We start from the raw sequence: 25,296 nt of genomic DNA, 5'->3' as shown, positions 1-25,296 counted from the left end.
CCTGCATGTGAGTAGGGGACTGTTCAAACTTCTGGAGACTCTGTAATTGTGTGGTACCTGTGCAGTTGGTGTGATGTGGGACCCCTGATACGTCTAGATACAACTCTGACAAGTGACACGTATTTAAGTATCCTGTCTGATCACCTGCATCCAGTCATGTCCATTGTGGTTTCCGACGGACTTTGCAATTCCAGCAGGACAATGCGACACCCTGAACGTCCGGAATTGCTACAGAGTGGCTCCAGGAACACCCTTCTGGCCGATCGGTCTTGGGCGCTGTCGTCATGGACTGTGCGGCTGGTCCCGTCGGAGGTTCGAATCCTCTCTCGGGAATGGGTGTGTGTGTTTGTCCTTAGGATAATTTAGGTTAAGTAGTGTGTAAGCTTAAGGACTGATGACCTTAGCAGTTAAGTCTCATAAGATTTCACACACATTTTGAACAGTCTTCTGAGTTTAAATACTTCCGCTGGCCACCAAACTCACCACACATGAACATTACTGAACATATCTGGGTTGCCTTGCAACTTGGTGTTCAGAAGAGATCTATACCCCCTCGTACTTTTACGGATTTATGGGCAGCCCTGCAGGATTAATGGTCTCATTTCCCTCCAGCATTACTTCAGACATTAGACGAATTCATTCCACATGATGTTACAGCACTTGTGTGCGCTCGCAGAGGCAGTACACGATATTGATCAAGCGTACCCGCTTGTTTGGCTCTTCAGTGTAGTATTACGGTTTATAACATGTACTGATCAAGTAGTGCATTCATTATGAATTTAAATGCGTTACGTGACTTTGTTTTAGGAAAAAACGATGATGTAACACCAGCATAGTTGACACATAGGTAGCAGACGGGCCATAACAACGTCACGGTAATGAGAAGCCCATACTTCCCAGAAAGGCCATTGCATCCATACGTAACCCCACCTCGGCACAGTAGGTTACCGATCCGGCGTTGCTGGTAAACAGCGCTCAGTTGCGTTTCGAGAGTAATCCCATCGTGAGCAGCGAGGGCACAGTGGGACAGCGGGCCTCGGCTCCTAGGAGGAGGCGGAGGACGCCGACGTCGCCTGCGCGGCTAACAAGGCGTCGGCGGCGGAGGCGGCGGCCGGCGTCTTCGCAGCGCCCCTCTCCGGCGTCGGCCGCCGCAGCGTCGCTGGCGCGGAGCCACGCGAGCGAGATAACGACCGCACGGGAGGCGGCGTCGGGCGCCCCCATGCGGACCTAACAACGCAGCGCGGCGCCGCGCGAGAGACAGCAAAATACCGACGCCGCCACCCTGGGGCCCTTCTCGCCTCGCCTCCCGGGCGCCGCTAACAGAAGAACCGATCGACCGACACCGGAGAATCGATACCACTGTTTCTTTATCCCCGCCGATCTCGGCCCGTCCGCCGCGGCCCTTTACAAATCGCCGCCTACGGAAATTTGCTTTGTGCGGGCTGCTGGGCCGGCCTCTATATTTACCCGCAGCGCCGTGCGCTGCGGAGCGTTCGTCCGCGTCTCGCTCCGGATCACTCGATCTCCTCAAGAAGTCGACTCGTCATTAGTACCAATAGCTGTGGAGTGGAATCTCTGTTCACAGAAATTCACTGACATCTCGTATACCTTTAATTCTCAACTTTTAAAGCGTATTCCCCACATTATCTCAAACATTTAATGCATTGAGCATTTTTATTTTATGACGGGTTATCAAAAGGTTTCCGTTCGAACGTGGTACAGTCCAGAATCGGTATGCCACTCAAAATAAATCACCGTGGGCATCGAGACAATTTCCCACCGACGCACCGGGTTCAATGCACTCTCTTTGGAAAACACCCTGTGTCCTGCTGCTTGAACAAGTCCAGAACTTCCCGCTGCACATCCTCGTTCGACAGGAATCCTCGACCTTTCTAGGCCCTTTTTAAAGGACCAAAAGCGGGTGCTCTCCCACTTTTGCAATATGGCGATATCGGGACGTGCGTTATCATGAAGCAGCAGCGAACCTTGTCTCAGTTTTCCTCAATTGTAGTTGATACGCCCGCTAAGCTCGCTGGGCAGACCGGGTAATAGGACTGTGGAAAGGGCGAAAGGCTGAGGTCAGTTTCTCCTTCTAATTGTCATTTATTGTAATTTAATAACCTTTACAACCAAAGAGGCACATCGCTTGACCTTTAGCGAATGCAAGCCCTTCACGGCTGAAGGCCTCCAAACAAGATAAAAATCCAATTAAGATAGCAATAAAATAATTTAAAAAAACATATGCAAAGTGCAATACAAATGGCTAAGGGCCACAATTAAATTTCAGAATTTTAGAATACGTTACCATAGACTTTTAAAGGCAGAAGGCAAGAATGTTTAAAACAAGAAATCTTAAAACTCAACAAAATTAAACTGCAACTAAAGAGGCAAATCAAATAAATAAAAAAAACGTATCTGGGCTACGTGGAAAGCCTTAAGAGTAAGCAGATAGAACATACATACGCAAGGTGCAATACCAATGGCTGAAGGCCACAATTAAGTTTCAAAATTTTAAAACGTATTTTTAAAACATATTACCATAATCTTTTGAACGCAGAAGTCAGAAATATTTAAGTTTGAGAGATAAATTTAAAAATCAATTTTTCAAAATTTTTAAGAAAATAAAATAATAACCATAGGCCTTGAATTTAAAGTAGCTGACAATAGCAGCGTCCAGGGAGGTCGGTCTGCCCTCGTTCACTTAGGCGAGACAAGTGGTGACCCCAACTATACTTGATCCGTCTGAACCCAACCAGGGTACAGCCACGGACACCTGCACCGCGTGGAGAGATCTTCCCTGGTCCGCAGCAACCGACCGACTGCCTGCTGGTCCGTCCGCGACTGCTGCACCGTCGCGACTGCACTGCTGGTGCGTCTCTCACTCATTTCCAGACACACGACGGCGGAAATACTGAGTCGCACCCAACCATGCAGAGGAAACACGCCCACTGGCCTAAACGACATGCCTGCACCAGGAAAGGACCTACCCAAATTACACAAAATTGTAATTGAAGGAGCCCAGAAGCACTCAGAGAATCAGTTACATGTCACACCTCTCAGAGCCAGTATGCCGACAATATTTAAAATAACTTGTCAAAGGAAATCACGCCAACTACACACACAACCTGACAAACACTTGCACGAAGACCTCAACGATACCCAACAGTAACTAAACACGCACGAAGACAAATCGGGAGTCGAAGCACACACATACACACCCGCCTCATGAACGATCGGCGAGCCAAAACGCGTGATCCGGTAGGACGATCGACCGACGATCCACGAAGACCGTGGTCCGACTCAAGTGACGCGTGGCGGCAATGGTCGGGCGAGCCATGTCGACGCAGATCTCACTGCTGCTCCAACCCGACTGCACCAGTACCGCATTGCAACTCCCCGAATGGCAGGTCCAGACTGCGCTCCAGACACGTTCAAACTGTCTGCCAGCCCGAACTCGCAACCCGAACTGCGACCGACTCGCTTTCAACCGACAACGAGCGGGAAGTAATACCAGTCGAGCAAAGATACTACGAGAGGGGATATATCGATACGCGCTGCTAACGCCGCTCACGGTCAGGCAAAGCAGCAACTCAGTGACAGTAGTAATTTAAACTAACGTAGTGAGGTGGAAGCACGTTGAAAACAGCGTGTAAAATACATGATGGAGGGAACACGAGCCACGTACGGCTCAGTAGCTTTTCATAGGCATGCTGCTCCGATGGATGACTACCCGTGTTTGTCCCTCTGCAACCAAGGAAAGAATAACAACGCATTGGTCCTGTTGGGCGCATTTGATAGTAGTGTCACCATAATTCATGCTCCTGCATTTGCTACAGGCACGTCGGAGAGACACGAATGCCACACTAATCACCTGCCAATATGTCGATGCTTACAGACCCACATCGGAATCGCGTTACGTTGCGTATGCGCTGCAGCAGCTTTCTCAAACGGAAACCTTTTCGTCGCCCTTTATACTAATTATAACCTGTATGAGAATACTGGCCTGAGTGCAATCACACATCCATGAGTACGCCCTGACCCTACCATCATCAATACTGGCACCTAACTACAGGTCGGCCGGGGTGGCCGAGCGGTTCTAGGCGCTACAGTCTGGAACCGCTCGACCGCTACGGTCGCAGGTTCGAATCCTGCCTCGGGCATGGATGTGTGTGATGTCCTTAGGTTAGTTAGGGGACTGATGACTTCAGCAGTTAAGTCCCATAGTGCTCAGAGGCATTTGAACCATTTGAGCCTAACTACACTTAAGATTCAAAATTTCTCTTTGAACAGTTCGTATATGACGAAAGATAAATGACAAAATGGTTCAAATGACTCTGAGCACTATGGGACTTAACATCTGCGGTCATCAGTCCCCTAGAACTTAGAACTACTTAAACCTAACTAAGCTAAGGACATCACACACACCCATGCCCGAGGCAGGATTTGAACTTGTTACCGTAGCAGTCACGCGGTTCCAGTCAGAAGCGCCTAGAATCGCTCGGCCACCGCGGCCGGCTAAATAACATTTGCACTTAGTTTTTGCAGGTGTTTTATTAAACCAAGAGGTACTGAATCAATGAGACAATTGGTACTACTTATTCCTATAAACTTTTGTGTAGAATGACGAGGCAATTCTCGGTGCATCGCGATCGCTACCTACAACTCCTTCTGAGATTAGAAAGCTATCCAAATTGATGATTGACACTTACTGTCTAATATGTGCTTCCTCTGCAACCCCTTCTCCCTGGCGACACCTCCGTCACCTACACCCTGCACCCTCATTTAAAATCAACCGAGTTAAAATGTGTGCATTGCACATTGCTCTACTGTTTGCAAATCAACTTATTGCTGATCTCTGTACTTCTGAAATGGCAGAAATTGGTAGAGTGCAGGCTTTGTGTCTGACCAAAAATAAAAGTAATACTAATATAATACTAATAATGAATAAAACACCACGTATGCTCTATAGGACCGTAGTAGCCATTACATAGTTACTGCTGTGCTCTGAGATTAGTTCGTTTATCTGTTGCGACGTGACTAATGAAGCAGTTTCTGGTCCATTCGGGACTATGCAACATGAAGAAGCACAAATGGTATATGATATGCAATGATCGGCCAGAACGTTATGGCCACCAATCTACTACCGATATAAACCCGTCCAGCCGATGGCAGCGTCACCTGGCGAGGAATGACTGCTAGTCAGACACACGCACGGTGCATGCAGTATCAGTGAGCGTGCTGTCCGTGTGTAGAATGGGGAAGGCGCGCGATCTATCTTGAGTTTGAGCGAGGGCAGACTGTGATGGACCCGAGGCTCGGCACGAGCATTTCAGAAACGGCACGACTTTTCGAGAAGTGGTATGGTGAGTGTCGTCAACACGTTGCGAAATGAGGGGGAAACCACGCCCAAACGTCGTGGGGTGGGGCGACTACCTTTCATTATAGATGTCGGACGTCGTAAGCTGGGTAGACTGGTAAAAGAGGACAGACGGCCAACTGTGGCGGAACTAACATCAGACTTTAATTATGATCACAATACAAGTGTGTCTCAACACACAGTGCGCCGAACACTCCTAATGATGACCCTCCGCAACAATATACACCATGACATCAGCAACTACGACTGAAATGGGCACTGGACATTGGCACAGTGGCAGAGCGTTGCATGGTCTGACGAATCCCGATGCGTTCTGCATCATACCTGTCATACTCGACGTACTCGAAGAGCTCGAGTTTTTCGAGCATATTTCTAAGAACGATTTCCTCATCCTCAATGAACACTTACAACTTTTTTTTCCCAATGGCTGTAATGCACCACTCGCGAATTTTTAATTCCTTTATTTTTTACTACGTTTCCCGACCTCTAGTTCCGAAACATCTTCTTCAAATGGCTCTGAGCACTATGGGACTCAACATCTTAGGTCATAAGTCCCCTAGAACTTAGAACTACTTAAACGTAACGAACCTAAGGACATCACACACACCCATGCCCGAGGCAGGATTCGAACCTGCGACCGTAGCAGTCCCGCGGTTCCGGACTGCAGCGCCAGAACCGCACGGCCACCGCGGCCGGCAAACATCTTCTTCTTTGAATCTCTAATTTATACTACTAAAGTTACCTTCACGCAGATACTTTTTGGGTGCGCAGCTGTTGGTATAAATATTCTTTAATATCCTATCGTTTTACGTAATGGTAATTTCTGTACAGCTTAATAGATGACTCTATTAGACATCATTTGTTCGACAGTTTGTATTTTCAGATTCACATCAAGCTCTTTCTTTAAAGTCAGTACTGCCATTAGACTGTTGTTTATTTACAGTGTTACATTTACACTTACACAATCATGACTTCGGCTTCAAAGTGCCATTATGAAGTGTTTTAAGTGTTATATATTGCCTAAGGTGGCACTGAGCCGCGCGTCACTCGTGTCCGTGCCATTTATTATTTTATATCTTGTTTTTGCCGTACTGCCAACTCGTTAGGTTAATTTTCAATTACTGGTGTCACTGAGTTGTTGCCTTGCCTGTCTGTGAGCGGCAGCAGCAGCGCTTATCGATATAAGTCCTGCCGTATTATCTTTGCTGGACTGCTATTACATCCTTGTCGTCGTGTGTTGTGAGTTAGTTCGGATCTGGCAGTGTTGGAGTTGGCAGTGAGATCCGGACCGCCATGACTCGCCCGACGGTTGCCAACACGCATGATTGGAGTGGGGACGACTTTGGTTGTGCAGACGCGTCATTCGTCACTGTTATTGTACAGTCACTGCCGTTAGCGTTGTCTAGTTCTTCCTGCAAGTGTTCGTGAAACTCTGTGTAGTTGGTATGATTTTGACTGGAAAGTTGTTTGAAATGTTCTCAGCGTACTGGGTCTGAGGAGTCGGTCGGTTGACGTGGAGCAGTGAGGAATTCTCGGCGGGACGTAGTTTGGCCGAGGTCCGCTGGCGATTTCTACGCAGTGTCGGAGAGAGTGGCGCTGTTACCATTGAAACGAGGTCCGCGACTCACCGAACCTGGACACGAAAGTTGAGTTTCTACACTCCTGGAAATTGAAATAAGAACACCGTGAATTCATTGTCCCAGGAAGGGGAAACTTTATTGACACATTCCTGGGGTCAGATACATCACATGATCACACTGACAGAACCACAGGCACATAGACACAGGCAACAGAGCATGCACAATGGCGGCACTAGTACAGTGTATATCCACCTTTCGCAGCAATGCAGGCTGCTATTCTCCCATGGAGACGATCGTAGAGATGTTGGATGTAGTTCTGTGGAACGGCTTGCCATGCCATTTCCACCTGGCGCCTCAGTTGGACCGGCGTTCGTGCTGAACGTGCAGACCGCATGAGACGACGCTTCATCCAGTCCCAAACATGCTCAATGGGGGACAGATCAGGAGATCTTGCTGGCCAGGGTAGTTGACTTACACCTTCTAGAGCACGTTGGGTGGCACGGGATACATGCAGACGTGCATTGTCCTGTTGGAACAGCAAGTTCCCTTGCCGGTCTAGGAATGGTAGAACTATGGGTTCGATGACGGTTTGGATGTACCGTGCACTATTCAGTGTCCCCTCGACGATCACCAGTGGTGTACGGCTAGTGTAGGAGATCGCTCCCCACACCATGATGCCGGGTGTTGGCCCTGTGTTCCTCGGTCGTATGCAGTCCTGATTGTGGCGCTCACCTGCACGGCGCCAAACACGCACACGACCATCATTGGCACCAAGGCAGGAGCGACTCTCATCGCTGAAGACGACACGTCTCCATTCGTCCCTCCATTCACGCCTGTCGCGACACCACTGGAGGCGGGCTGCACGATGTTGGGGCGTGAGCGGAAGACGGCCTAACGGTGTGCGGGACCGTAGCCCAGCTTCATGGAGACGGTTGCGAATGGTCCTCGCCGATACCCCAGGAGCAACAGTGTCCCTAATTTGCTGAGAAGTGGCGGTGCGGTCCCCTACGGCACTGCGTAGGATCCTACGGTCTTGGCGTGCATCCGTGCGTCGCTGCGGTCCGGTCCCAGGTCGACGGGCACGTGTACCTTCCGCCGACCACTGGCGACAACATCGATGTACTGTGGAGACCTCACGCCCCACGTGTTGAGCAATTCGGCGGTACGTCCACCCAGCCTCCCGCATGCCCACTATACGCCCTCGCTCAAAGTCCGTCAACTGCACATACGGTTCACGTCCACGCTGTCGCGGCATGCTACCAGTGTTAAAGACTGCGATGGAGCTCCGTATGCCACGGCAAACTGGCTGACACTGACGGCGGCTGTGCACAAATGCTGCGCAGCTAGCGCCATTCGACGGCCAACACCGCGGTTCCTGGTGTGTCCGCTGTGCCGTGCGTGTGATCATTGCTTGTACAGCCCTCTCGCAATGTCCGGAGCAAGTATGGTGGGTCTGACACACCGGTGTCAATGTGTTCTTTTTTCCATTTCCAGGAGTGTATTTAACCTAACAGCAAGTCAAGACTGTTCACTTTATGTCGTTTGGAGTTCGTTGTCGGCTGTTGGGATATTTCCGCGAGCAACAAAGTGTTTTTCAAGTTGGAAAATTCTAGCCACCCTCCGGTGGAGTTTCACTGTATTTGGTTATTTGAATTGAAGTACATCAGCGGAATCTTCTGACTTGTGGCCGTTACCGTACCCGTTACCTGCCCTGGCCGTTGGCGTAATTTTCAGGCAGTGTAGTTTCCTCATCGTGTTGTCGCTGTCCAGCACGGTGTGTAGTTTTACAGCTCCATGTATGATTGGTTGTGGGCGTTGTTTCCGTTGTACTCCCTGTTGCGCACTGGTCGAGTGAAGTGGAAGTTATGTTGTGGTCGGATCGTGAATGGCTGGCCCGACTGCCTGTCTCACCGAAGCGAGCGTTAGTGTTTGAACTACAAGCCGACCCTCGAACATCTGGGCGCCCTTGTGCGTACTGCCTTTTTTTTTTTAATTTGTTCTTGTTGTTGGTACTTGTAGGGCTTACAGCCAGTTTTATGTTTTAAATTATAGTTGTTTGACTCTTAAGGCCTTCAGCCTAGTTTAAAGTACTGTTTCACATAAGCCCTTTGGCATTTTAATAATTTTTGAATTTTTAAGTCTTCGGCCTTCAGCCGATTTGAATTTAACTTGTTTACTTTAACCTATTGAATTTTTAGGTCTTCGGCCTTCAGCCGATTCGAATTTAACTTGTTTACTTCTGTCTAACTAAAGAACTGATTTAAGATAAGGCTTGTCTTTTAAATTTCTGATTATGCTTGCGTTTTAAGTTATTGGCCTTTACCCGTTTTTAAATTGAAGTGGCTTTCAGCCGGTAATTAAGTCCCAAAGATTAAAACTGTGTTTTTAAGAAACTATTTTGGGCTCTTGTAATGTTTGATCAAATAATAAAGTTGTATGTTGGAATGTAAGTGACAGCCCCTTATTTTCGCCCCTTTCCACAATTTATTCTATCTGTCCTGTCCTGCGGGTTTAGCAGGGCGTTTCAGGCATACTGTCGTATTGCCCTCTTAGGTAATTTATAACACAACACTTGATAATGGCAATTTGAACGCAAAATCATGATTGTGTAAGTGTAAATAAACAAGTCTAATGGCGGTACTGACTTTAAAGAAATATGTTATTACTGTGGCCCTGCATTATGAAAAAAATATTAAACATTAACCTCTCTTCCTTTGTGTTTTGTTTTTATAATTAACTGTTGTTTAATTCCATTATTTGTTATAATGTCTCAAATGGGCACGTCACTGTCCTTCCCAGATAGGAATCGTAGCATATATTGTTTTCGTGGCAGCAGTGTAAGTCACTGGGCCGATCAGTCTGATGTTGTCCCTAAAAGAGCATACGTGCCAAGGGCTTGAAAGTGTTTAATTTTAATGTTTAATTTGAGTACATATGCTCGAACCTTTGACCACTGATTTCACGCAATGTAATTTTACTTAAGTAACCTGCGTATGCCATGACAATTGTTACCTTGGTTAATAATTTTGTCAAACTTAATTTGTGTGTATTATTTGTATTATTTTATAGGATTTCTTAAAATTTCGTTCTGATGATGACATCCTTAGAGGTGTCGAAACGTAGGTCAGTGTACCAAACAGTTATTAGCAACGGGTTGACTGTGTGGTTCCTATACTGAAACTTGTCTATGCATTCCAGGAGACAGACATGTTTAAAACTGTGGCAAACGATTAAGTGTGTCTACCTGGAGACCCTTTGCGGCCTTTCATGGAGTTCATGTTCCCATGCAACGACGGATTTTCTATGGATGACAATGCACCATATCACGTGGCCACAGTTGTTTGCGACTGGTCTGGGGAACATTCTGGACACTTGGAGTGAATGATTTGGCCACCCAGACAGCCCGACATGAATCCTATCGTTCATCTATGTATCATGATGGAGAGGTCAGTTCGTGCACAAAATACTACATCCGCAACACTTTCGCAATTATGGACCGCTGTAGCACGGCTCAGTATTTCTTTTGGGGACATCCAGCGACCTGTTGAATCCAAGCCGCGTCAAGTTTGTGCACTTTGCCAGGCTAAAGGACTCCGACAGCATATTAAGAGGTACCTCACGACCTTTGTCATCTCAGTGTAGCATATACTTTTCCTGAAGCTATAGAAATATTGTAGGTCGGATTTTTTAATTTAGTACATTATAGTTATTGTGTAGGTATGTCGGGAATATTACTGAAAAGTAATGAGGTTGATAATGAATTTAACGTGGCAGACTTTAAATAATTACAAAACTTACTGACGACGAGAGATTTAACATGCATACTATGTTCAGTAGGAGTGGCTACCTGTAATACATTAACTTCACTGTCAGTGACGAGAAGTCTTTCACGAAAAATACATCGCTTTCGCAGCAGATACTCAAAGTGACCTCCTTGTATCTCCGAACATTTAACGACTCACTGCACCATGATTCTCTGAACGCTCCACAGCGCAGCTGCATCTGCTGTTACAAAAGCAGCACAGATGCTTCACATTCATCGGCTGAGCAGAGTGAAAGTGTCTTAGAAAAAAAGATACAGGGTGGTTAAGTTAGGCGACATTTTATTTTATTTTTTTAAAGTACCGGTGGTTTTACCATGAAACTACCGATTCTTTCGCAAGATAGAGACATTTTGTGTTATATTGAGGAACTTCTACGCATGTAATGCATAGTATCAGTCATTTATAGCGTTGAAAGCAAGAGTTGGCATGGAGATTTTGCTACGTTTTCGAAGATGTGGTTCAAATGGTTTAGATGGCTCTGAGCACTATGGAACTTAACATCTGAGGTCATCAGTCCCGTAGAACTTAGAACTACTTAAACCTAACTAACCTAAGGATATCACACACATCCATACCCGAGGCAGGATTCGAACCTGCGACTGTAGCGGTAGCGCGGTTCCAGACTGAAGCGCCTAGAAGCGCTCTGCCACTACGGCCGGCGAAGAAGATTTGTCGTATTATTTTTTCTTTTATTATTATTATTATTATTATTATTATTAGCATTTTACTGTGGCCATTTTGAGAGGATCATTGACAGTGATAGTAGGTATATCAAAAGTTAGTGCAACGTAAATCTGAATTTGTATACAAACTTTATTCGTGAGGGTATTTTTGATCCGTCGTTGCAACTACAAAAATGCGCGTTTTTTTCACCAGACGCATTTCACTTTATTGAGGTAAAGCGTCATCAGTGCCCTGTAATTAAGTTACTTACATTTTGATTTGCATAGTTACAGACCACTGATGACGCTTTACCTCAGTACAGCGAAACTTGTCTGGTGAAAAAATCAGGCATTTTTGTAGTTACAACGACGGATCTCAAATACCCTTATGAATTATAAAGCAACTACTGACACTATGCTCACACAAATGAAGAAATAAAATTTTGTTCAATTGTAGGGCCATTTTTGCTTGTTATTTAGAAGCATAATTTGTTTTAGGCGATACATATTCATGGAAGTTTCGTGATGTGGAAATTGGTCTGGTTTGGTCTGGCAAAAATGCGAATTTGGTGTCAAACATCTCACATGAAATGATGGGTGGTTGAAAACTGTTATATCCCAATGGTCAAAAGGAGAAACTACCTTAAAACAAATGATTGCTTACTTTCTTTCAATTACTTCTTCCATTCGTTCCTTACTACTACAATAAAGGTTAATTTTGTGAAAAACTTTAAAATTATATATTTTTCATATTTTTAGGACTCAAAGAGTCGCAAATTTCTTTCAAAATATACAGGCGTACTTCAGCCGAACGTGAAATGCAGTATAGTTTGCTTCAGGCAAACTGTACTTAAGACATGCATGATACCATCGGTGAGTCAACCACTGCAGCAAAATCTCTGACCAGTGACTGTTACGTTCAACGTTAGAAAAAAAGAATCTGATGTTCTAGAATAAGTGTCATTTAACAAACAGTGTATTCTACAGCACTGTTGCGCAGATCCAAGTTAGAAAATAAAAAAACAAATCAAAAATTACTCCTACACACGGAACCGAACTCGAGTATTCTAACGCAAAACTCTAACAGCTTCAATAACTGCGCAGACCATTGAATTACGATACTTGGGACATATGTGATTACAAATTGCCTTTCTCTGACATCGTTTTCTACCTAAAATAAGCACCACGTTCGTACGGTTGGTACGCAAGGAATCGCGTGTAAAAATATATTGCGATCTACGGTAGAAAAGTGCAAACAAATGCACCGAAATCTCGCACACAGGCACAGAGTGAAATGTTTAAAAGACAGTTTAAAAGAGAACAACAAAATGAATGCAGGGCGCACATCCAAATCCAACACTCAGTACCGCCGCACACACATGCTGTGTCAGCAGACTGGAAACGCTGGCTGCATCTGACGAAGGTGGGTCAAGATAAGAAACGGATTTCGCTGCCAATGAGTTTTTATATTCAAGCAGCAAAGTAACTAACGATGGTCCGAGTAGAGGGGATGTAAAACGCAGACGTGCAATAGTAAGAAATGCGTTTCTGAAAAAGAGAAATTTGTTAAATTCAAGCGTTAGTAAGTGTTTTCTGGAGGTATTTGCCTGGAATGTAGCTTTGTACTGAAATTAAAAGTGATCAATACAAAGTTTAGAAGATAAGACTTTTGAAGGTTTCGTAACGTGTTTCTACCGAAGAATGCTTAAAGGAAATATGTAGATTGAACAGCTAATGAAAAGTTAGTGAACAGAAATGGAAAGTAAAGAAATTTACGCCACAACTCAGAGAAGGGATCGGTCGACATAAAATAGCCTGAAGCATGAAGGAATCGTCAGCTGGTAATGGAGGAATGTGTATATGTAAGGTGCGGGGGGGGGGGGGGGGGGGATATTTCGTAGGGGACGCTTGCTCTCGACTACATTAAGCAGGTTCAAATGGATGTGGCTTGCACTAGTTGTAGCGAGATGAAGAGGTTTGCACAGGTTAGAGTAACGTGCGGAGCTGCGTCAGACCAGCATTCGCAGCGATAAGTACAAAAACAGCTGCGATGTGTAGCTAATAGAAGCGGAGCCATCAGACTCTCACGAGCACATCGCCAATATGGTGTAGGCGGTCCAAAATTGGGCATGTACGCAAGGCGACAGCTACTTGAGAATACGCTAGACACCAGTGACACAGTTACGAAAATAATTCCTTTTTGCGTCTGACACCCCCTATATTCTTACCGAAATTCTTCTGTTGGCAGCACATAGAGCAAGACCTTAATGAGAGTGATACGGACTGTGGAAGGTTACGTATTTGTAACGCTACGTATATTTTGCTTTGTGAACGAAGGAAAAATGCACGTCTACGGGGCAGCAAGTACTGCTGTCCATACAGTGTGACTGCAGTAAGTACTTACCAGTCGTTGCCGGTCTTGGCGACATTCTGCCGTTTCCGACCCGTCTGATGTGGCTTGGGTTCCGCCACCATGTTCACATCTGCAACACAAAACAAACATACTGTATACACAATTTGTACAAATGGTTCAAATGGCTCTGAGCACTATGGGACTAAACATCTTTGGTCATCAGTCCCCTAGAACTTAGAACTAGTTAAACCTAACTAACCTAAGGACATCACACACATCCATGCCCGAGGCAGGATTCGAACCTGCGACCGTAGCAGTCGCGCGGTTACAATTTGTACATACCAATATAAATGTTGCATGCGGGTCTTCGGTATGGGTATGTGTGATGAACCTTTTAAATTGTAACGTACCATGTAATGGAGGCTGTTTGAGTAGAAAATGTGGGAAAGACAAACAAAAGAAAAACTTGCTCTGGTGACATTCTCCTCCAGCGAGCACCTCTATGTCTACTCGCTCTGTGACGTCACGTCCATGCCACCACCATGCCGGCCAATTGCAGGGAAGAATATCAGCAGTGTTGGGTCGGACCCTTATATAAGTCATAAAACATAAACTACTAAAACTTACATTTTTAGCCGTTTATTTGGCTGAAATTCTTGTACTTATATTAATGAGATATTAGGCATTTAAGTGCATTTCACTCCGTCGTCAGACTGCAAGTGGCCCATCGGGGCCATCCAACCGCCGTGTCATCCTCAGCTGAGGATGCGGATAGGTGGGGCGTGTGGTCAGCACACCGCTCCCCCCAGTCATTACGATGGTTTTCTTTGACCGGAGCCGCTACTATTCGGTCGAGTAGCTCCTCAATTTGTATCACGAGGCTGAGTGCACCCCGAAAAACGGCAACAGCGCATGACGTCCCGGATGGTCACCCATCCAAGTGCCGGCACACCCGACAGCGCTTAATTTAGTGCATGAGGTTACATGTATATGTGCTGTGTTGTTGCATAAGTACGTAGTGTTTTTCCACAGTTTAATAAACACAACAGATACTCATGACACAGACTTTACTCATCAATACTACAATCTGCTTACAAGAGTGTGTCAACGCTGGGGAAACTTTTCGATTCCGCGATTGTAGAAATCACGTGGTTTTGTGTCGAAGGACGCGCCAGGTCACGTTCGGTACGTATTTTCATCCGGGAAAGAAGTTCCTTGGATGGAGAACGGAAAAGGGGAAAATCTGAGGGCGTAAGATCAGGTGAATGAGATACGTGCGTAATGACTTTCGAACCCGGTGGCGCGGTGGTCAGTTTCCACCAGCGTAGGTCCCGCCAATGCTGCGCTGCGCTCGTTGCAGTCACGTGGCCACCTCCTCGCGCCGGCTGTATCCCTGGCCCTGTCAGCATCAGGAGGCGGCTTCTGGTACGGCGGCGGCGCCACACGGCCGCCACCCACCGACCCAAGGTCCGTAAAAAAATACCCCGACCGGCCGTAATCCCCAGCACGAAAGGGTGAATGAAGTATGGAAGTGAAATCACCCAAACCCAGAGACTCAGTGGAATCATTCACAGAACTTGCGTAACCGAAAATACTTGCGTCAGTCGGTTGTCTCGCAGTGAATGAAGCCACTCGAGCCCGCAGAGACTAGTTTCGGTTGGTCCATTAGACCAGGGCCGCACAAACACGGAAAACCGCACGCGTGAAAAGTGAGGTGCAGCGAGTGCCTGCACGGTGCATCGGTTCAGCTCGGCAGACTTCGCATCAACTCGGCTTGCTAGGTGAGGCCGACGCCGTGCGCTGCCGAATGCGCTGCCAGACGGCTTAGTCAACATTGAAATACGCAAGACAATTACCGGAATAATGGAACCATCTGCTCCTAAAAAAGGGAAACTTGACGAAAGTCAATTTAAACCGGAATGGGAACTCTCCTACTTTTTTGTGCGTTGTGACGATAAAGTCAAATGTCTAATCTGCGGTACACTACGTGTGACAGAAAATCGTATATTGATAGGCACTACAGCAAATTGCATTCAGAAAAGTAAGCCAGAGAGGAAGAATTACGGAAGTTGCAAACTCTTGCAGAAGAGAATTCTGTATCTACAAACGAGGTTTGTTGCAAGTACTTTAGCATGTATATTTCGGTTAAAGGTCATGCGAAACGAAATACCATTTGTTTGGATTCCTTAGTTTTCGTTTTCGCATAAATTATTTCTAACATATCTTTTTTTCTCTACTTTATGGTGAAGAAGATGAGGGGTGTTGCGAAAGGACTCTCAGAGCTAGTCACAAAGTTGCTCTACGTTTAGTAAGAGTCGAATTTACCTTCTGTTCATTGTTTTGCGCACCAAGAGGCTCTCTGTGCGAAAGTTATCGGTCTTCAAGATGTGATGAAGGTAGTGGTGCGTATCGTGAACTACATTCGTTCTCGTGGACTCACTCATCGTCAGTTCAAAGAATTTTTGATTTCCTATGAAGAGGAGTATCCAGTTATTCCCTACCACCCTGAGGTGCGCTGGCTGAGCAAAGGGAAAGTGATTTCCCGAATTTTTCGACTAAACCTAATTTTTCGACTACGCCACACTGTGGCTCAGTTTTTGGAGAGCAAAGGACGTCCGGAGCCACTTTTTCATGACCCTGAATGGGTAGCTGATTTACGATTTTTACCAGACATTATGGCTCTCCTAAATGATTTGAGTCTGAAACTCCAAAAAGAAAACAATCTCATCAACGATACGATCAGCAAAATAAACGCTTTCCAGCATAAACTGAAGCTCCTCAAAAACAACCTTTCAGAGAAAAATACGCAACACTTTCCTGAACTGGGTAAGCGAGATATAATCTGTACCTTTATTAAAATAGCCTGATTTTTATAACCGCTCTAATCAAAACGGTACTATGTTTTTGTTTAACAGCATCTGTGGAGGAAGGAGCGCGCCTTGAAAATGCGTTTAACGACCGATTCTAGGTAATGTGCCGGTATATGACATACAGCTAAATAAAGGAAATTGCGTTACATATGCAAGCGTAACATTACATTAAAACCAATAGTACACATTACATGTTTATTAACATCTATCGCATTTTAGTACTTCGAAACAACGGCTTACATTACTTTCATTTATGAACATTGGCTTTGTTATTGTTTCAGGAAATTACCTACCTGCAGCCAATTCTCGATGTTTTTGTGAAACCTTTTTCGATGGATATTGAAAGTGCGCCTTCAGATTTACATTTCGAACTAATTGATTTGCAAAGCGATGATCACCGAAAGGATGTGTTTTACAATACAAAAGGTTTGATCCAGTTCTACCAGAATTTTCCGAAGGAAGAATTTCCAACGTTACACAGAGAAGCAGCGAAGATTATTTCTTTGTTTGGTTCCACTTGTGTATGTGAAAGGTTTTTTTCTGTTTTGTCTTGTACAAAGACTGGATTGCGTGCGAGTGTTTCTAATTGTAATTTAAAAAATTCTCTCAGAATTGCTGTCGTCAATCTCTTGTTCCAGTTCTTAGTAGCATAATTGCAAATAAAATAAAGAGCACATAGGGAAATACATTTGTGTTGAAACCAAATTTAAAATTGTTACCATTACAGTTATTATATAAATCTCTTTTGCACCGGTACACCAAACTAAGCTCTCCACCTAGTGTACATTAGTATTTGGCAATGACGAAGACAACCGGGTAAAAGCTGTGAAACAGGTCGAGACAGGCGGCGCGCTCGACACAAGCTAAGGAGGTGAGAGGCAGCGCTGCTGCGCAAAGCCGAGGAGTGGGGGGTCTGCACCGTCGTCAACATAGCGCAGCCGTCTTCTGCACTCTGCGCTGTGCGATGCACCGGTGCATGCACCGTGTGTGGCCCTGCATTAGACCGATAAAACCATTCAAGGAAAAAAAACAGTGCGCTGGCCAGTCGGTTGTTGAAAACAGTCGGTTGTCCCATCACTAGGAGAAACTTGAATATTGCTCGTATTCACATTGTTCTGTACACGTTACCGCACGTCTGAGTTTTTGTAACAGCTATGGTTGCTTCGGTTGCTACGGAAGTGAATACAAATTACGTGGAAGGTGGACCAGTTACTTTTCACAAGTTTCTACAACAAATGTATAATTGTAAACGAAGGCTGCCGAAGAGGTGAGAGAAATGTATAAGTAGCGATGGAGATTATTTTGAATAAAATATTTCTTTATCAGTTGCAAACAACAGACCTGTAATTATTGTAACTAAATTCCGGTTTAATACTTCTACATCTAGTATCGAGACACGTCTTGTATGGTGCTTACGAGACAAGTGCTGGACAAATTTGCAAGTGTGTGTTAGTAAACAGCCAGTCGTTGCACACACAGTGGTGTTTTGTTGTTCACAAGCAGATAAAATTTGTACATGACAATCTGGTTAATTTTTTCCAGCTTATGCAGCGTCTCAAACCATTGTTTGTATCAAGATATTTCTGCATGAAACAGTTTGCTATACAGTGAATCATTGTAAAATAATTAGAACAGATTCGAAAGTAGGAATTAGTTCAATAGAAAACCTAAAACAGAAAATGATGTTGGCTGTCACTTCTTTTATTACTCCAGAATCCGAGCATTGATCTTATATTGCATAGTGTATGGTATTACTTTTCTGATGATATGGCGAAAAATTGTTACAGATATTTTACTTGTGTATAAAAAGTAGAAGGGCAAGTAAAAACTAATAATGGACAACAAGGTGACGAGAAATGCTTACCACACTTACTGTAACAATTTAATAGTTACAAATGCGTTGTTTTTTCATCACACTTCGGTGCTGTCTATAGTGTCACTGTAAAGCAATAACTTAGAACAGAGATTTGACAATACCTGTTAAGTGCAATAGTGGGCTGTTACTTCTTATCCCGTTTCCGAATAAACGTAAATAAAGTGGACTCCGAGTTGTAACACGGGGCGGAAAAGCACAATACCACTGCTCCTCACATCTTTAAGCCAATTTCGGTTCCTGTTATCAAATTGTTGTGATGTCTGTAAAGCGCGTATACAAGTTTTCACGGTACTTCTCGAGGTGCTCCGTCTGTACTAGCGAAGTAATACCATTCCAAAAACGCTAAACGCTACGTTGGCTGCAATGCGCCGTCCCAAAGTCACGTGGCTTGAGCAGAAGGAGATGTTGCGGACAGAGTTCTCGTCGTTCTGCGCTTCTGAATGTTCATCCCACAGGTACACTACTGGCCATTTAAATTGCTACATCAAGAAGAAATGTAGATGATAAACGGGTATTCTTTGGACAAATATATTATACTAGAACTGACATGCGATTACATTTTCACGCAATTTGGGTGCATAGATCCTGAGAAATCAGTACCCAGAACAACCACCTCTGGCCGTAATAACGGCCTTGATACGCCTGGGCATTGAGTCAAACAGAGCTTGGATGGCGTGTACAGGTACAGCTGCCCATGCAGCTTCAACACTACAGTTCATCAAGAGTAGTCACTGGCGTATTGTGACGAGCCAGTAGCTGGGCCACCATTGACCAGACGTTTTCAATTGGTGAGAGATCTGGAGAATGTGCTGGCCAGGGCACCAGTCGAATATTTTCCGTCGCCAAACACGGGTGCGACCATCACGATGCTGTAAACGGAACCTGGATTCATCCGAAAAAAACGTTTTGCCACTCGTGCACCCAGGTTCGTTGTTGACTACACCATCGCAGGCGCTCCTGTCTGTGACGCAGCGTCAAGGGTAACCGCAGCCACGGTCTCCGAGCTGATAGTCCATGCTGCTGCCAACGTCGTCGAACTGTTCGTGCAGATGGTTGTTGTCTTGCAAACGTCCCCATCTGTTGACTCAGGGATCGAGACGTGGCTGCACGATCCGTTACAGCCATGCGGATTAGATGCCTGTCATCTCGACTGCTAGAGATACGAGGCCGTTGGGATCCAGCACGGCATTCCGCATTACCCTTCTGAACCCACCGATTCCATATTCTGCTAACAGTCATTGGATCTCGACCAACTCGAGCAGCAATGTCGCGATACAATAAACCACAATCGCGAGAGGCTACAGTCCGACCTTTATCAAAGTCGGAAACGTGATGGTATGTATTTCTCCTCCTTACACGAGGCACCACAACAACGTTTCACCAGGCAATGCCGGTCAACTGCTGTTTGTGTATGAGAAATCGGTTGGAAACTTTCCTCATGTCAGCACGTTGTAGGTGTCGCCACCGGCGCCAACCTTGTGTGAATGCTCTGAAAGGCTAATCATTTGCATATCGGAGCATCTTATTCCTGTCGGTTAAATTTCGCGTCTGTAGCACGTCATCTTCGTGATGTAGCAATTTTAATGGCCGGTAATATATATGTATAGTCTGTGAGGTGAACCGTCCCTCTGCTCTGTTCATTTATCCGTGGTCACATATCAAACGCTGCGAAGGCACAGTACCCACTTCGGTAAACAGATGGCATCACGTGCTGTTGCCAGTTTTTAAAAGAACTGCTATTAGCCGATGAGTGGTCATTACGGTAACTGCTACGTCTCTGTAACCGGCAATTCCAGTCATTCCAGTTACTTTTCGTCGCCTCCAAGGCACACAGTCGATGTCGGGAAGAGTAGTCTCCGTCTGCGCAGTGCGCATCCGTACTTGGTCACAACCGAAGTACCACTAGGCACAGATAGGCATCAGAATCGGCGTTCCGCCCCCGCAAGACGCTGGGAGTCGCGCCGCCGCCCGCCGGCCCGCGCCGCCACCGCGTCTGCCGCATCGCCAGCGGCGCCGCCGCCGACGCCTGCCTCCCAGGGGGAATCCCCCACCACCGCAACCAAGATAAACAGCGGCGCAGCGCGAGGCGTGTCGGCCTGCGGCCGCGCCGCCACCTTCGCGCTCCGCACTCCCAGCCGGGGATAATTCCGCAGTTCGCCCCCACCATCAGCTGCAGCGTTTGTCGGCGACCCGCTGCGTTGGCGCACACAATGTTCGCAAGTTCCAGCGTTCCTCCACCGCTGTTTGTCTGTCTAAAATGACGAGTGCGGATAGGCCTAAGCATCTGTTTTGCTGCTCCTTGCTACAACTGTACCATAGTTTGCTGTCGCGAACGACGACGTTCGCGTTTAGACGTGTTCTGCTCACCTACGTCACGCATTCTCCGACAGCCAATCAGCATTCAATAGTGTTTTGAGCGCTCTGCTCTGAATGCCGCAGCTAACATGAGCATTGCACCTGATGGTAACGAATTGTTTAGTGAATTTTTATTCCGTTTGCTGCGAATTTTTGTCGCTAATGGTGATGGTAAGTGATACATTCCGCATAAGCAAGGGAGAGACATGATTTGCAGCATATACGCATCTTTCAAGCGGAAAGCAAGCGTATGCGCGTGCCGCAACTGTCGGCGCTTGGAATCTTCAACAATGCAAGCCTCCTCCGTGCCTCGGATTCGTGAGCGCCATCTTTCGCAGATCGGACTGTAATATCCGCTACTACCGAACTGGACATTCGCCATCGGTAAATATTGAATTTCTCTGGTAAACACCTTTTTTTAAGTTGTCGAGTTTAGGCTCGCTCTGCGCGTCTGACGCGTGTGATATTCCTGGCTGTGGCACCAGTATTTTATTTTGCTAAAAGCTTGCCTTGATGCAGTTTGATACACGCCAAGTGATGGAGATACTACCGAAGACAGTTCTGCCACAGCAGAGTTACAACACAGCCTCCCGAAATGCCTTCACAAAAGAAGACGAAGTAAATATTCCAGAATTCGAATCGAGAACAGCTGCCAACATGAGTAAAGTAGAAGTAAATATCCTTGGAGCAGTGAAGCAACTTCAATCACTTAATAGAAGCAAGTCTTCTGGCCCAGACTGTATACCAGTTAGGTTCCTTTCGGAATATGCTGATGCATTATCTCCAGACTTAACAATCATATACAACCGGTCGCTCTACGAAAGATCCGTACCCAAAGACTGCAAAGTTGCACAGGTCACACCAATATTCAAGAAAGGTAGTAGGAGTAATCCACTTAATTACAGGCCCATATAGTTAACGTCGATATCCAGCAGGATTTTAGAAGATATATTGTGTTCAGACATGATGAATTACCAGAAAACGGTCAATTCACACACGGTCAACATGGGTTTAGAAGCCGGCCGGGGTGGCCGAGCGGTTCTAGGCGCTACAGTCTGGAACAACGCGACCGCTACGGTCGCAGGTTCGAATCCTGCCTCGGGCATGGATGTTTGTGATGTCCTTAGGTTAGTTAGCTTTAAGTAGTTCTAAGTTCTAGGGGACTGTTGACCTCTGAAGTTAAGTCCCATAGTGCTCAGAGCCGTTTGAACCATTTACACTACGCTTGTCCGTCCTCTTTTAGAATACTGTTGCGCGGTGTGGGATCCTTACCAGATAGTACTAACGGAGTACATCGAAAAAGTTCAAAGAAAGGCAGTACGTTTTGTATTATCGCGAAATATGGGAGAGAGTGTCACAGAAATGATACAGGATTTGGGTCGGACATCATTAACAGAAAGGCGTTTTTCGTTGCGACGGAATCTTCTCACGAAATTCCAATCACCAACTTTCTCCTCCGAATGCGAAAACATTTTGTTGACACCGACGTACGTAGGGAGGAACGATTCCAAGATAAAATAAGGGAAATCAGAGCTCTTACGGAAAGATATAGGTGTTCATACTTTCCGCGCGCTATACGAGATTGGAATAATAGAGAATTGTGAAGGTGGTTCGATGAACCCTCTGCCAGGCACTTAAATGTGATTTGCAGAGTATTCATGTAGATGTAGACGTAGAAGTAGCATATGGGACAAAAGTGGAGTGAGGTACAAGCTACAGATGGTACAGTATGTACCAGCCCCGTGGGAGAGTCCGTCAGTTTTACTGAACTTCCTTCTGATTGGTCGGTACGTTCTGGTGCTAGGCACCAAAACGCCTAACTTCTCTTATTGATTATTTACATACTTTTCATTGTATTAAACCCAGTTTTAGTATGACAATCTCTCATGTTTACCCTCCGAGTCTGTCGTTTTTGTTCATTAAATTTCACTAGTTTTGAGAAACATAAGAGTAACGATATTGCAATAGAAGTGCTTAGGACACCTTCGGGTCGCTTTGGTGCGCTAGGGAGACGAAGTACTTCGGCTGCGCTAGTCACTCTGTTTCGGAAATTCTAGAGGGACGGACACGTATCTCAATATCGTACGTTACTTGGATGTGAATACGTAATAGTCACTCGGGTGTTCTTCAGAGCCTACATGTTGTATTCTATATCGGGCATAACTTAGTTGTGAATACGTAACACTCACTCTGTCTAGTGCGTGCCGGAGCTGCACATGTGTATCTAATTCGGAAGCTGGATGGAAAAGTTACAATATCCCGGCCGGCCCAATTTTTAACCCGTTTGTTTCAGTTTGCCATGGCTGATAGTGGTGGCAATCGACAAATTCTCTATAAACGACCAAGAGAAGTAATTTACAATATACACGCTTTCTTCAAGCGTGAAGCAGAAAACAGTGGACCTATCAGAAATTTTGCCAGGTCTCAGGAACGCATAACTGAAGCGAGTGGCTTCAGCTTGACAATTGTTCAGTGGTTTGCCGGCGATGGTAATTCATCCATCCAGACCAGCGGAACCCCAGTTTCCAGATCGCCAGGGAAACGTTATAGTCTTGAGGAGACTGTCTCGAATTAAGACGATTTTCACAAAGGTGCTCTATGACAAAGATATTGTAAGGCGAGCTGAGCTAAATATGTACAAGACAGCCAAATTCCCTACTGTTAAAAAAAAAAAATACGTTGAAAATGCGTGAAAGTATACATTTTAAATGCAGTGTTACCTCAGTGAGAAGACTACTGAAAGACATTGGGTTCAAACATGCAAATACAAATGACGAACGAAAATTTTTAATGGGACGTTGTGATATCGCTGCATCAAGGGCACATTTCATAAGAAGTATTCTTGAAATAAGAAAATCGGCCAATTAGAACTTTTTTACTGGGACTAAACATGGGTAAACCAGAATCATACAAGAAAGCGTGTTGGAAACTGAGAGATAGTTCAGGTGGTTTTAAAGTATAAGTTGGTTAACGGGGACGAAAAGTTGTGCTTCATGCTGGTTCAGCTTCCGCGTTCATTCCAGAAATCAAATTAGTGTGTTCAAATGTTCAAATGTGTGTGAAATCTAATGGGACTTAACTGCTAAGGTCATCAGTCCCTAAGCTTACACACTACTTAACTTAAATTATCCTAAAGTCAAACACACACACCCATGCCCGAGGGAGGACTCGAACCTCCGCCGGGACCAGCCGCACAGTCCATGACTGCAGCGCCTCAGACCGCTCAGCTAATCCCGCGCGGCTCAAATTAGTGTTCCGGACAAAAAAAGAGCACTTCAAGGGTATTATCATTCTGCAATGAACTCAACAGACATTTATATTATGGTTTAGGAAACAGTTCCTCCCTTGCTTGTCTGCAAACTTGGTGATTATACTCGACAATTGGAGTTATCACTCGGTTGTTCACAAGGCTCCCACAACAACTACAAAAAAAGCGGGAATCATGATGTAGCTTGCAAATAAAAAGGTAGCTGCCAGTCGGGCTCAGGCTCAATTGTTAAATCTTGTAGGGCTTCATACTCTGGTGTAAAGGTTGCAGAGGAGCATACGTGTAGAGAGTTTTGCATTTGCCAGCACTTCATTGCCAGTGCAATCCGATAGAGCTCATATGTCGCAAAAAAAAAAATAGACATTTAAAATTGCCGCCACAGAGAGGTTTTTGCACGGAGCACTTGACAGCACAACTCCTTCAGAATGGTTCTAATGTGTTCGGCACGCAGAACGGCTACAGGAAGAAGGCATGGAGAGGGAAATTTTAATCGATAATCTACTTGATCCCATGGTCATCCCTCTAAGACCGGGTGAGTCAGAACCTGACATGGACTGTAGTTATGTAAATGACAACGATCTCAGCGATTGAAAACGACGAAAGGTGAGTCACGAATACAACTTTCTTGTTGTTTTTTCTGTTTCTATAGCTTCTCTTCCGCAGTTGCAGTTTTACCAGTAGTACTGAGATATATTCTGTCTTTTGCGACTGTAAAAAAGAGTCTTATTTATACCACACTCGTTTTGCTTAATTTTGAAGCATCTTCGGTGAACAATATTTTAGCTCCTACACTGCTACCTGATTATCTGTCTGCATCGTTCGGTTGTAAGATCATATTCAGCGTTTGTCTCAAATGACCTATATTTTAGCATGTACTTGCTATTTGTGTATGACAGACACACTCAAATAAGTTCAATTTTTGCCACATTGCACTTCACTGACACTCAGTATATTTTAGTCTTTATGCTTTGTGTACTTTACAACTATGTTTCAATCGAGATGCTTTAAAGAAAGCGAAATGCGTCTGGTATAAAGAAAACGTTTAATATTGTCACAAAAAGACGGAAAATTTTCCAACATAACACACAGCATTTTTGTGGAAGCAAAATTATTCCATTCAGAATGGTATAT

At 45.2% G+C, this 25,296-nt stretch overlaps 1 protein-coding gene across 1 annotated transcript in view; it reads right to left on the bottom strand.

Annotated features, from left to right (window-relative positions):
• LOC124794848 (RNA-binding protein Raly-like) overlaps positions 1 to 25,296 on the bottom strand; it is a 1,009,671-nt gene that overhangs the window by 402,845 nt on the left and 581,530 nt on the right. The window contains exon 4 of the mRNA XM_047258513.1: positions 13,848 to 13,926. Coding sequence (XP_047114469.1) covers positions 13,848 to 13,926 — 79 coding nt within the window. The remainder of the gene's footprint in view (positions 1 to 13,847; positions 13,927 to 25,296) is intronic.

This window comes from Schistocerca piceifrons, chromosome 4 (assembly GCF_021461385.2).
Source record: "Schistocerca piceifrons isolate TAMUIC-IGC-003096 chromosome 4, iqSchPice1.1, whole genome shotgun sequence".
In the NCBI taxonomy this organism is placed as follows: domain Eukaryota; kingdom Metazoa; phylum Arthropoda; class Insecta; order Orthoptera; family Acrididae; genus Schistocerca; species Schistocerca piceifrons.
The sequence above is the reverse complement of the archived record's forward strand: the minus strand, read 5'-3'. Positions and strand labels throughout refer to the sequence as shown.